The sequence below is a fragment of the Corapipo altera genome, unplaced genomic scaffold (assembly GCF_003945725.1).
Source record: "Corapipo altera isolate COAL_440 unplaced genomic scaffold, ASM394572v1 69, whole genome shotgun sequence".
Lineage (NCBI taxonomy): Eukaryota > Metazoa > Chordata > Aves > Passeriformes > Pipridae > Corapipo > Corapipo altera.
This window is the reverse complement of record NW_020884908.1, coordinates 1,328,850-1,341,404: the sequence shown is the minus strand read 5'-3', so window position 1 is coordinate 1,341,404 and position 12,555 is coordinate 1,328,850. Positions and strand designations below refer to the sequence as shown.

At 41.9% G+C, this 12,555-nt stretch overlaps 1 protein-coding gene across 1 annotated transcript in view; it reads right to left on the bottom strand.

The window, feature by feature from the left end:
• MAML3 (mastermind like transcriptional coactivator 3) overlaps positions 1 to 11,661 on the bottom strand; it is a 102,965-nt gene extending 91,304 nt beyond the window's left edge. The window contains exons 1-2 of the mRNA XM_027652719.1: positions 11,656 to 11,661; positions 9,161 to 10,648 (exon numbers count right to left, since the gene is read on the bottom strand). Of these exons, the coding sequence (XP_027508520.1) occupies positions 9,161 to 10,648; positions 11,656 to 11,661 (1,494 nt within the window). The remainder of the gene's footprint in view (positions 1 to 9,160; positions 10,649 to 11,655) is intronic.
• Between the last annotated feature and the right edge of the window lie 894 nt (positions 11,662 to 12,555).

The window sequence follows — 12,555 nt, the reverse complement described above, 5'->3', positions numbered from 1 at the left end:
TTCCCATCCAGCCTGCAAACAGGAAAGAGGAGATGGTGCAGGAGACAGTGAAAGAGGATGTATACAGCATGGGGAGTCAGCAAACAGCCCTCTGTGGGAAGGAGGACTCCATGCTGACTTTTCATAATTTACCCTCCTGATGGTGTCTCTTCTTCTGTTTACCTGAGTACAGAACTATAGGCAGGGAAGGAGTCACCTGCCCATCACAGAAAAAAAAAAAAAGATTGAGGAAAAATAAAGGGAAGAACAGGATGGAGCTTACTTTTAAGATAATCACAATCTATTACTAGTTCAAAATAGTATTTTTAATTAGAGGATACCCTATAACCTTTACCCTTATTGACTGATTATTTGATAGGCAGTTTTCTGCTGCAAGCTCCTTAACAGAGAGAAATCAGAGTAGAAGGAGAACTCAGGGAAAGGAAAGGGGGTCCATGGCAGAGCAGGCTGGGTGATCACTGTGGAGCAGAAACTGCATGAAACCTACTCAACTGAGTTAAACAGCAAAGATATTCCATCCTTCCCGCAGTAAAGGGAGCACAGGGGGAGGGTGCTGCTTATTCGAGAATAATTCTTGTTGCAAGAATATTTCTATATGTAAAATGCAACTCTTCCTGAAATACTACTGAAAAAAAAGCTTCACAGGTTTGCTTGGAATTAAATCTCAGCTTCTATAAGCCCCTGCTTTGGGAGAGAGATTGAAAAAGTGATGGAAAGAGTTAATTTTTAATCCATCTCCTGTCCTCTTTACAAAGGGTGGAAAAGACAATGAGACTACTCTTAAACTGGAGAATAAACTCCCTGACTACCCGGAAGAGGCTTTCCTAGCAAAGGAATTTGCTAGCAGTTTGCTCCCTGCAGAACAGAATAGTCAAAAGGCAATTTTAAATCTAATGTCTGTGGAGATACATGAAATGACACTGAGGCTTAGAAATGCTGCTGAGGGTGGAAATGCAGCCTGAAAGGAGGCAGTTTGGTTCATCTCTTACAATCAGTACAGTGAGCAGTAAGGATCCAGCTCTCAATAATCAAAAGTGCAGTTATATGCCTGATGAAGACTAATAATTCATTTATATTTGGATCTTTAAAAATTATAGGGACAACCCCCGACTTTAAATGGTTATTCTGTGGAAATGTGGTAGATCTGTGCTCAGATCCAAACCACATTATAAGCACAAGCAGAAGGCTGCTGTGAAAAGCCCCCTCCATGCTCATAGCAGATGTGCACAACACATATCTGCTGTTTCTTACAGTCAGCTGACTCAGAAGGTGTCCTCTGCAGAACTACCTGTGCCACAGGAACTGGGTGGATGGCTGCAAAGCCTTCCCCAGCCTTTCTAGACAAGCCTCTTCTCTTCCAAAATTAGTTTCAAGGCTTGCTTGACTCCCATTACTGGCAAAGGAAAGCTGACTACCAACTTCAGTGTGGTCAGCATGAAATCTGGAAGAGAAGGAAGAAGAGATCTTCCTTGTGCCTCTGAAAGACAGATGAAGTAGAGATCTCCTTGGCCCTGGATCTGTACTGTTAAATCTGGTCAGGAGCTCCTACTGATTTTATCACTGCTGTGAACTGCAAAGTGTAGTAAATCCACTGCACATACAACCTCCTTGTTGGTGGCAAATGAAGGAATTTTGATATACACTGAGCAATTACTTCACCTGTGTATTCAGTACAGATAGTAATTTGGAAACAGTGTCATTTGTTTTTCTGATGTGTCTGTTCTAAAAGGACTATGTGACACCTTAGAAATACAAGCACAACCAAAGAGAAGCTTCCAAGTAAGAGGTTTGGAGTTGCACCATAACCCTAATGGTGCAGCTGGGTGCCATAAGAACAGAACGAGACTGAAATGGGGTAAGGAAAATCCCAGTATTACACTAATTTATTATGCCATTGTAAGATTTATAATTTGACATGTTTTCCCTTCACTTTCATATTCTAGAGTCAAAGGGGTAAGGGAGAATCAAAGCTTTACTTTAAAAAGCAAACTCCTGTCCCAGATGGATAAAGAATAGCTGGAAACCAAGAATCCTAGCAGTTCAAAAAACAGGAAGATAACTACCCCCCCCCCAACATGTATTAATTTTATGAGCTCATGATTTCAAAGCAATTTTAGAATTTCTGAGTTTTTCCGACCACCAGTGTTATGGGGCATGAGTTGACATTTAAGACATTCAGACTTATATATTCATGAATTTAAACATAGGAATATAGATTCCAGTAAAGTTAAGGTCAGATTAATATTTTTGATATGCTGAGAAGCAAACTGGCAAACTTGGGAATTATGGAAGGAAAATGAATATAGGGGCAAGAAGTACTCCAAATGTCTACACTCCAGAAAAAGGTAAAGTTAAGGACAGTCATGGACTTGGAGAATTTACACAGGGAAACATTTAAAACTCTCAAGTATTATCTAAGTACAAGCTATGATTCAAACTGCATCATGGCTGGACCATGCAAGATCACAGACTGGAGAGGAAGAGATCAGACCAAGTCACACCAAAATTCTCAGATAAGTACTCTGCAAGATCTGGCATCCAGTAGTGAGGCACTAGAGGGTAAATAGACAAAGTGCTCCTGAGGATGGGAACCTTACTCTTTGTCTTTGGATTAAGTCTTCTCTCAAAATAAAAATGCAGGATAACAGTGTCCAACTCACAAGCTGAACTCACTGTCTACATCAAAATACGACAGGTTCTAGTTTGCAATAAACACTTTTCCAGATCCACAAAGCGTAGAGGTGTCAGTGGGTGACTGGGTTTGTCCTGAAGCTTTCCCACAGTGAATATGTTGATTCAGGGAGGTGACCACCCGGCTTGAGGAATTAGGACAGTGAGGAGGGCTTTTGATTTTCCAGGGAACATGAGAACACTGTTATAAGAAGAAAAGGTTATGTGGATCTTTCAGTCACTGTCTAGTGCTGAAAGCATCAGCCTTTTTGTGCTAAATTGGTTATGCTGATGCTCACAGGGCAGCACACCAGCCCACGGAAGTGCACAGCATTGGGGAGAGCATAGTGGGAACATCCCAGTATGTTCAGCAATGCTGTCGTCAGCTTACCCAACCACTGAAGCAGGGGGAAGGAAAACAGCTTTACACCATCTCTATATTAATGTTAGGAGCATATACAATGAACATGAAGAGTTAGAAAGGCTCTTGGACAATAAGAAATGGGTTATGGCTGGTATTGCTGAAAGCAGGTTGGAATGGGTCACGAGACTGGAAAGATACCCCTGAAAAACCCCACACCAGGAAAAGGTAGCACTTTATACAAAAATACACTGCTACTGGCCATAGGCATTTCAAAATCACAGTGCATCATAACTGGAGTCATAACAAATAAAACTGAAGGAGAGTTGATTGGCACACACTGAATTATCAAACTATTGGGCCTCACTAAATAACAGGACAAACTGCTCTTTATGTAGCAGTTGAGATGATGTAGGAAGGAAAAGTGTTTAAAAAAAAAGTAAAATAGGGGACATCTAGTATACACTTGGTGCAGTCAGTAATACAAATTATCTGCTTCTAAAAGTAATGTAGTGCATTTTCCTTATAGATGTGAATAACTCACACTATGGGTCTTTGAGAAACTAGAAAAGAAGAAAATCACACAACAATGTATTCTAATGAATCTTGAACAAGTGCAGAAGTTTCTATGAACCAAAGATTTGCCACTACAACAGTGTTATTTAAAGAGGAAAAGACCCATTATTCTGACATAGTCTCCAGCAAAACAATGGAAGAACTAGTTTCAGCTCTGATGACTCAGAGGGAATACTGGTCAGCACGCTTTCAGGAAAGTAGATTTCACCAAAGACATCTGTGTATGGTGTCCATAGACTCATAGAGTCATTTAGACTGGAAAAGACCTCCAAGAGCCTATAATCCAACAATGCTGAGTACACTATTAAGCCATGTCCCCAAGTGCCACATCTAAATGTCTTTTAAAATACCACCAGGGGTAGTGAATCAATCACTTCCCTGGCAGCCTATTCCTGTTTTCTTATGATAGGATGATTAGTTTGGTTGGGGCACGGGAGCAGTGCTCTTATACTTTGATTTTGCAATGTTTAGACTAGAGAAAAAAATTGGTATTGAAGAAAAACATTACCATATGAAATGAACAAAGTTTGTATTAGATTAATAAGTACTGAATCACGGGTCACAAAATGAGGAAATACCAACAAAATTGTTTTTAAGATTAAGCCACAGATTGGGATTTAGGATTATTCCATGGAGATCCGACCTTAGCTGAGTGCTGTCCAACATTTGTTTCTAGTGATTTATGCTAACATGGCCTCTTTTCAACACAATGGGCAGATGATAGCAGGAATGGTAAGAAGGCCAGGCTACTGTTTACAAATTGGCTGGTGAGATGGTCAGAATCCATCTGAACACATTCTGTTAACCCACTTGTCCTTGAAAGTCTATGGGAAACTGATTTCCAGGGAACAAATTTTGACGTTTGTAAAAGGAAGGCACTACATCTTGTGGAAAACAGTGTCTACAAGTCAAACATAGAACAGACAGGCATCCTCTACAGCTCTGTGGGCTGTTCAGCAAGTGATCCTCACTGTCTCTGTCATTATTTCCATTCCAGCCTGTCTCCCCTAAAATCTGGTAAGACAATTGTGACTCTGCCACACTTTCACGCAGTGAATACAAATCTGTAGCCTTTCTTCTTTAGTTTCAGGTAGGCTTTTAAAAAAGGCCAAATCGCAGAACATCAATGATCTCTTTTTCTCACTACCCCAAAGATAACCTTCAAAAAAAGTGTAAAATCTCTTTTACAGTTCCAGAGACAGACACACCTTTTCACTTTGAAAGGACAACGACGATTATGTTTCGAAAATGTTCTCTGGACACAGATCTCCCTTTATCTTTGTCAAGCAAAACCAGACTGAGCAGATGACACACCTTGAATTTGTAAGATTAAAATAAAAGACAGGAAAAAAAAAGTGAAGATATTCTTGCAGGATGGTGTCATTTCTCCCCTTCATTCACATCCCTTCGATTTCAAACAACATAACTAGCGGTTTCAGTAGGAACTATAATTGCAGCATCCTCACAGTCCCATGCAGGCAAAGAGTTTTATTTTTCTTACACCCACAGAGAATTCTGTTTTGTTTCGAACTCTAATTACTTGCACACTTGGCTCCAAACATCAAATTCTGTCTCAGCCATTCAATATCTATTCCATTGGGCTGCTTTTTTTCTCTTACCATTATGCATGCATACTGAACAGCTGGAACCTAGAAAAGGCACAATTAATTATTCTGATATTTCCCAAAGAATATGTTTTCACTTTTCCTCAATTTGAAATTACTCTTTGGTTTAAAGAAAAAAAGAAAGGAGTGCATCCCATAAAACCTTACATACACCTCAAAAACTTAATGGAACATTTTAGGTTAAAGAGCTCTCTAATTTTTGAGAGAAGGAGGTTGGTTCAGGCTTGCTTGCTTTAATTTCTTAAATCACATAATGAAGTCCTTGTTGCATCTTGGTGCATGAAAACTAGAAGAGCAGAGGACCTCTATCCCTCAAATACCTAACAAGTTACCAGCCCTGTGAAAATCTACTTGCTGGTTTAGCCTGTAAGCTACAGCTAAGCAAGAATGAAAGAAACACCCAGAAAAAGCAAGAGGCTAAAGGGCAACACCTGCAACGTAGTCACAAACTAACAACTGGGTTTAGGGCAGATCAGGGTATTAGGACAAGGCAAAGAGCAGGGATTTCTAAATATAAGCCTGACCCAGTGGAAAACAGTCAGGCATGAGGGAACACTCACAGGAGGACAGAGCCTTGCTGAAGGTAGATGGGTCAGGATCCACCATGGCTTTTGATGGATATAGATGGGTCTGGATCTGACCACAGTTTTAATATTCAGTCCACAAAAAAACATCAGAATTACCTTCAACTGCCACCCCTGGAAAAATCCCCGATGCAAAAATCCAAACCAGTATCTGCTTTGTGGAAAAACACCCCATCCAGTGCTCACTGAAGAGAAACAAGCTATAGAATAAGATATAGGACATAATGGTTCAGGGCATATGGATCCTTCAGCAATAGCTGTTCAGGGCTACAATTGCAGTGCCAGTACCAGCCCTGGACCTACACAAAGAAGCAAAGGACTAACACATCTGACAGGAAGAGTTTCAACACCGACAGTGCAGAGAGCCTTTAGAGAAACCCTGCTTCCGTTGGATACTAGTTCTGCTGGCTAAGCTGCTAATTTAGCACTCTGCCTGTCCAACCACTCATGGATATATTGAGCTGAAAGGCCTCCTCTCTCGCTGCTCACCTCTCTTCACAGGAGTACACAGTGATGCTCAGCATGCCCAAGACACAAACCCAGAGCACCAGCATTGGCACTTTAATAGGACAGTCACGGACAGCTGACCTCCACAGAGCATTTGCAAGGTCCCAGCTGGACTGAAAAAGTGGTGTGTCTGGCTAAAACACGCTCAACAACTGAAGCAATGAGTTCACGTAAAAATGCTGCCTATTACAACCTCAGGCACAAACGGGAATGGGTTTAATTAGTGTCTGTACATGTGCATGAAACTAAGCTATATCTAAATTTTACAGCAGTACACTGAAAATAAGACAAGGTGTTTACGTACGTGTCTGATGTTCCCTAAATCAGCTTTTGGTTCTCAAATATGCCCTTGTAAGAATAACCTGACAAAGATATATGGTCACTGTTAAACATGAGATGCAATAGGTAGATTCTTTTTCCCCTTACGTGTCATTTGTTAAATCAGCATGATAGTTTAACACACACTTTTACAATCCCATATCAAAACCCAAAACTAAAATGAAAGTAGAAACTATAAACTGTCGGAAGGATACATTCGCTTTACATTCAGAAATGTATTTCAAAATAAAGAGTGAAATCTCCTTATTTTTCATATGTGACCATCAGCATCCTGCAGTAAGCAACAGAATCAGATAATCTGCATCAGTCTGGGTTTAACTCAACAATATCAACATAACATTTTTACTACTTTTGCAAAAACAATCTGTTCCATCAAACACATCTTACAATAATAAGCTTTCCAATTTTCCAGAGAAAAATGCTTTTCAGGGAATCAGAGAGTGAAAGAAGGAAGAAATACATTACGGTTAGAAATCTATTATTTCAACCTTCCTCAGCAAACAAAATCCTTTCAGTGTAGGCAAGTGGGTTCCACAAGTAGCAAAGGAACTTTTCTACGCCTACATGAAAGGAAGAAGTCCCTCATCTCGACTGGATCAATAAATGTGAATTGCACATAATATATAATGAAGTACGGCTCTGCCTTAAGTTTCTTCTTTATATGACACAGAAATGACTTAATATCTGGACTTTTTTATGGAAGAATGTCTAGTTGTATCCAAACATCTAGTTTTTCCTACATTAAAAAAAAAAAAAGGAACTGAGTGAGATTAGCTATATGAAATCTTGGCTTCCCATTCATACTGGGGAATTACAGCGAGATATTAACATGAATTTCTCAACTCATGGAATGGAGGAGATGCCATTAACTCTTTCACACAGACAGTTCACCCTGTCAACTGTTTGCTGGGTCTTTGAGTTCAACAGATTTAAGAAAAACAAAAGAAAAAGATGATAAAGCACTAGGCACTGTGACCAAACATCCTCTGCCTCTCTATTGCAACCTGACAAATCTGTAACTCCAATTGCAGTCTGAGTTCCATGTCATTATTGCAGTATTTCTCTAGATAAGCCTTCCCAGCTATGTCTAATGCAATAGGCAAGCAGAATTAATATAAGGAGCTGTCACCACACACCCTGAACCAAAAACAGGAGGCAGATGAACATTTCTTTCTGTTTTGCAATTAATTTAAAATAATATGTGATGGGCTCTGATCTGGCAAAGCTCCTACTCCTCCCTGTTGGTAGATCCCCAAACTCCACAAGCTGAAGCACTGACAAATTTTGCTGTATTTCTACATGCATTACAGTGTGAATCACAGTTAGACCATGCTCAGAAAGAAATGTTACTTGTAGGGGTTGTGGAAACAGCTAATTTGGTGAAAAGCTGTTATGCTAAGACCATCAACCAATAATTTTATTAGTGTACTATTATATCAGGATTCCTGACATGTTTAGGTGGCACATAACTTCTGTGAAGGCATCACCTATTTGAGGAATTGATTATTAAGTTTAATTAATTAGAAAACTCTCAAAACAACATTCAGAAAATTTATTCTTGATCCTTTCTATGAAACCAGTGGGCAGATCTTTACAGGGGCTGTGCAACTAAGAATACCCAGCTGATCCAGGAGATGACAGGGCATTAGTATAATCATTATTCAAATTGGTTATTAGCTCATTACAAAGCGTTTCCCAAACCTGGCAACTGCTGCTCCAGAGGTTAGCATGGAATACATGCGAGACAGTGATGCCAAGCCACTCAAGCCAATATGGCTTTAGCCTCTTGCTTAAAGACTCACAAACAATGAAAGGATTCGCAACAATAAAATACTTGATGTTGCTAAAGACAGCTTGAAAGTGCAAGAACAAACCACCTCAACTGATCATGTTTGGAGCACCACTAAAAGGATTCAGTTGTGCTTACTTCTTCCAGTGGAAACCAAAGGCACTCAGCATCCAAAACGTCCTTCTTTTGTTCCTGGAGCCAAAATGCCAAATACACTGTTTAAAGCTGGCTTCATCTCTACCCCAAGAAGAAGGGACCTGCTGCTCCGTCTTTTTGTTACAAAGCTAACTACACTGTGGAAACTAAGCCATGCAGTGGTTTGGGATCCACAACCACCAAATCTTACATTATGAAAAAAGTGAAACAAACCTTCCAAGGCGGAGTGACTTCTGACTCAAAACTTCCCAGAGTGGCCCTAAGCACTCATCAGCAGAAACACAGGGAAAGAGTGCTAGTTCAGAAAAAAACCCCAAAACCAAAAAACCTCAGTGAATTAACAACAGGTCCAAACCATAATGCAACATCATTTCAGTTGTTTCTTAATATGATCAAGCTCCAATACCACATGAAAAGTCCAAGAAGCATCTGCAATGACATTCCATATTCTCCAGAAAAAAGAGGAGGAGGGTGGAGGAGACTGCACAAAGAGACACTAAGCCTTTGTGTCAGCCTCTTTTCGGTTGCCCACGCACCGTGAACTCACACTTACCTGTCCAAGGGCAGGAAGTGCTGCATATGCCATGGGCTGATTCATCATTCCTTTCTGCTTCATGATGAGCATGCGCTTCTGTTCCTCGCTCAGGTGCGCCATCTGAGCCTGCATCTGGGGCTGCTGGGACTGCTGCTGCTGGATGTATGGCATCATGGCATTCTTGCTGGGATTTGCCATTGGTGGGGTCATCCTCTGACTCAGCTCAGCATTGAAATGGGTCAGAGGTTTGGTGTTGCCGTAAGAAAGCATATTGGGCTGCTTGCTCAAGGAGTTTGTGACCAGGTTATTTGGCTGCTGACTGATCATGTTCATGTGATTTTGAGGGAGGTAGTTATTAATTGTGGTCTTCTGGGGATTGTTTGCCATAGGAGGCACTATTGGGTTTTGGTTGTTAAAGGCTTGAGGATACATCATTGGACTATTTGGTTTGTCTGCACTGAAGGGTCCTCCGTAGGGACTAGATGGAGGGCCCACAGGTGACCAGCTTGAGGGCTGATTTGGATGCTGCTGCTGCTTCTGCTGCATGAGCTTGGCTCTTTGCTGCTGCTGGGCTGCCATCTGCTTGAGCTGCTCAGCTGGAGACAAGTCAGCGCTCGGCATGTTCACCGGCCCAGGCCCCGGTCCCGCCACGGTGGCTGCTGCTGGGTTCATAAGGTAGCCATTTCCAGAGCGCGCCTGCGTCTGGCCTGGGGTGTGGGCCTGGCTGGGAGTCTGAGGTGACTGAACAACACAGTTTGCTGGTGAGCCGGCAGGGACTGGGGCTGGTGGGGCGCTGGACACAGAAGTTATGCTGGAGGCTGTGGAGACGTTGGAAAACGGAGGACCAGACGAAGACGGCCTCACCTGGGGAGACCCTAGTGGAACGTGAGCAAATGGAGAATGAGATGGGTCGCTTTTCACGCTTGCGCTCTCTTGAGTCTCTGTGGCAGGCCTGGGAAATTCTGGCTCCTTCTTCTCTTCGAAGTCTTCATTGAACAGATCTTGTATATCATCCTCTGGAACCGTGTTTGCCAGTTCATCTATTAGCTCCTGCCACTCTTGATCGTTCAGGTTAATGTCTGAGAAGAGCTTGTTCTGATTCGAAAGAGATGTTTCAGAAGTGTCTATGCAGTTGGAGTCATCCAAAGGCTCTTGTTTTAGCTCCTTGTTCTGCAGGATGTTAAAACTATCATCTAGCTCACTGCAGCCATTAACAGGGAGCTTTATCTCGGAAAGCCCACCATTTTCACCCAAGTCTTCTAGACCGCTACTGTGAGTTCCGCTGTTCTGCAGGGGCAGGGGAGCTTTCATGTCAAGCTGGTGAAGAGGAGAAACAGCAGGCAAAGGCAAATTATTGGGCAGGCTGTTGATTGCCTCAATGCCTGGCACATCCTTCCTTGTCCGCTTGCTGGTTGGAGAAAAGCTCCCATCGCAAACTCCATTCTGCTGTTCTCCATTGAGAGGTGAACGAGTGCCTTCTAACTTCCTTTTGACTGTCTCTTGAAGCTTAAAGAAAAACAAGAGGAAAGAAAAAAATTAACCATTTGCAGATGCAAAAAAAAGTGCTCACGAACGCTGTGACATACTCCTCATCAAGCCTACCAGTGACAATAAGTTTTAAAAGCTCTGTTTGGGATATTTCTTTGATTTCATTCTTATGCCGTAATCAATTTGAAAAGACAAAAAAAAGAAACAGCCAAACACCTCCACACCCCTCACTCCACCCCCCCCAACCTTCCCCTGAATAGGAGAGCAGAACTGTAAAAAATGTCTGTGCTTTCTAAGCTACCAGAATTTTAGGGAGCACGTTGGCTAATTCAACTTTTTGGTGCCTAACAGAGTGATGAGATTTATGCAGTGCCTAACAAAGAGAGGAATCTTATATTGGACCAAAAAAAAAAAAAAAAAGGGAATCACTAAAATTTACTATTTACTCTGAAATTTTTTTGGTGGAAGTTTCTGGAAGCTTCTTGAGAAATACCTGCAATACAATTGATTGATTACTTGTAATGTGTTGTTGACACTAAATTTCTTTTAAAAAGTTCATTATCATAGTTTCATTTGATTAGCCCACTGTTCTTGGCTACAAAACATATTGAGAATCAGTTTTAAGGGAGGAAAAAATATATCCACCCTAGAATATAAAAAGCATTTTGCATGATGTTAACTCCAAATAATGAAAAAAAGGAAATTAGGTGTGTGTTAGGAGCTAACGTGAAACATAAATAGCTAACAGAAATGATAGCGAGACAAGTCTCCAGGACAGCAAATAAATTAGAATACAAGAATTTTATAAAAAAATTAGTGTATTAACATAAGCTTTAATTCAGGTTAAAAGAAGCATAGCAAAGAACTGTAACAAGCTACAGTCCTCTCCTATCACAGCAAAGTTAAGTCCTTCACTTACGTACCAGGCTAAAAAAAGCATCCCTCTTCAGCTAAGGCAAAAAACAATAGTGGGGAGGGGAGGAAGCAAAGAGGTCACAGCTCTAGCAAACGCCTTCAGAACACACTCGCATCCTTGATACCAGAACAATAGAATACAACAAACTGAAAGATTTTATCAAATTTTAAAGTATTTTTACTGGTATGAAAGTCCCAGACATGTAGCTCCCACCCCTTCCCTAACCTAGAGGTCCTCAACCTTCTTTCTTCTCACAATCCAGATCCCATTTATTTCTCCCATCCCAAGAGGGCTGGTTCGCCTTTCATCCTATGTGTAAGACAGGCGAGCAAATCCATGTCTTGTCCTGGTTTTGGAGGGAGGGGTTCTGAGAAGGCTGTGCCCTTCTCTCTCCCTTCAGGCCCGTGTGCCTCCTTTCAGCACCCAATGCAGAGGGAGATGGCCGACTCATACGTTGCTGGAGCTACAGCTGAACCCGTATGGGACACCGAGGTACTGATGTAGCTGCTCCTCTGCAGAGATATGGTCTTTACAACAAAGCAGAAAGGCAAGTCTGTGAGTCTAAGCAGACCATCAATTCCTTGATTGGTACTGGAGCAGAAGAGCTTTACCTCGAATCTCTCCCCACCCCTGGTTTCTGGGGGTACAGAAACAGCATGGCTAGTGGTTTGCACCAAGAAGTTCCTCTCCCCTGTGCTGTAGGCTGTGATGGGGAACAAGCCTGCAGCAATCTGGGGGTCAGGAAGGCTGTGAGCTTGTTTTGGGCCTGCCCATCGTGTGTGTGAAGTCCCCACCACTGGGTTCCCACTCCTTTCCCAAACGCAGCCACTCTTGACCTCATGAGCTCCACAGATGCCTGGGAATGGGGTTCTGGCAGCAGATGCAGGCAGAAACACACACTGCACCAGCACTCTCTTGACTAAGGCCTGGCATAATCAAATTTATCAGCCATAGGCTGCAGAACATGATGTCCCACAGCAGAGCTCATCTCCCTTTGCCATGGCAGCAG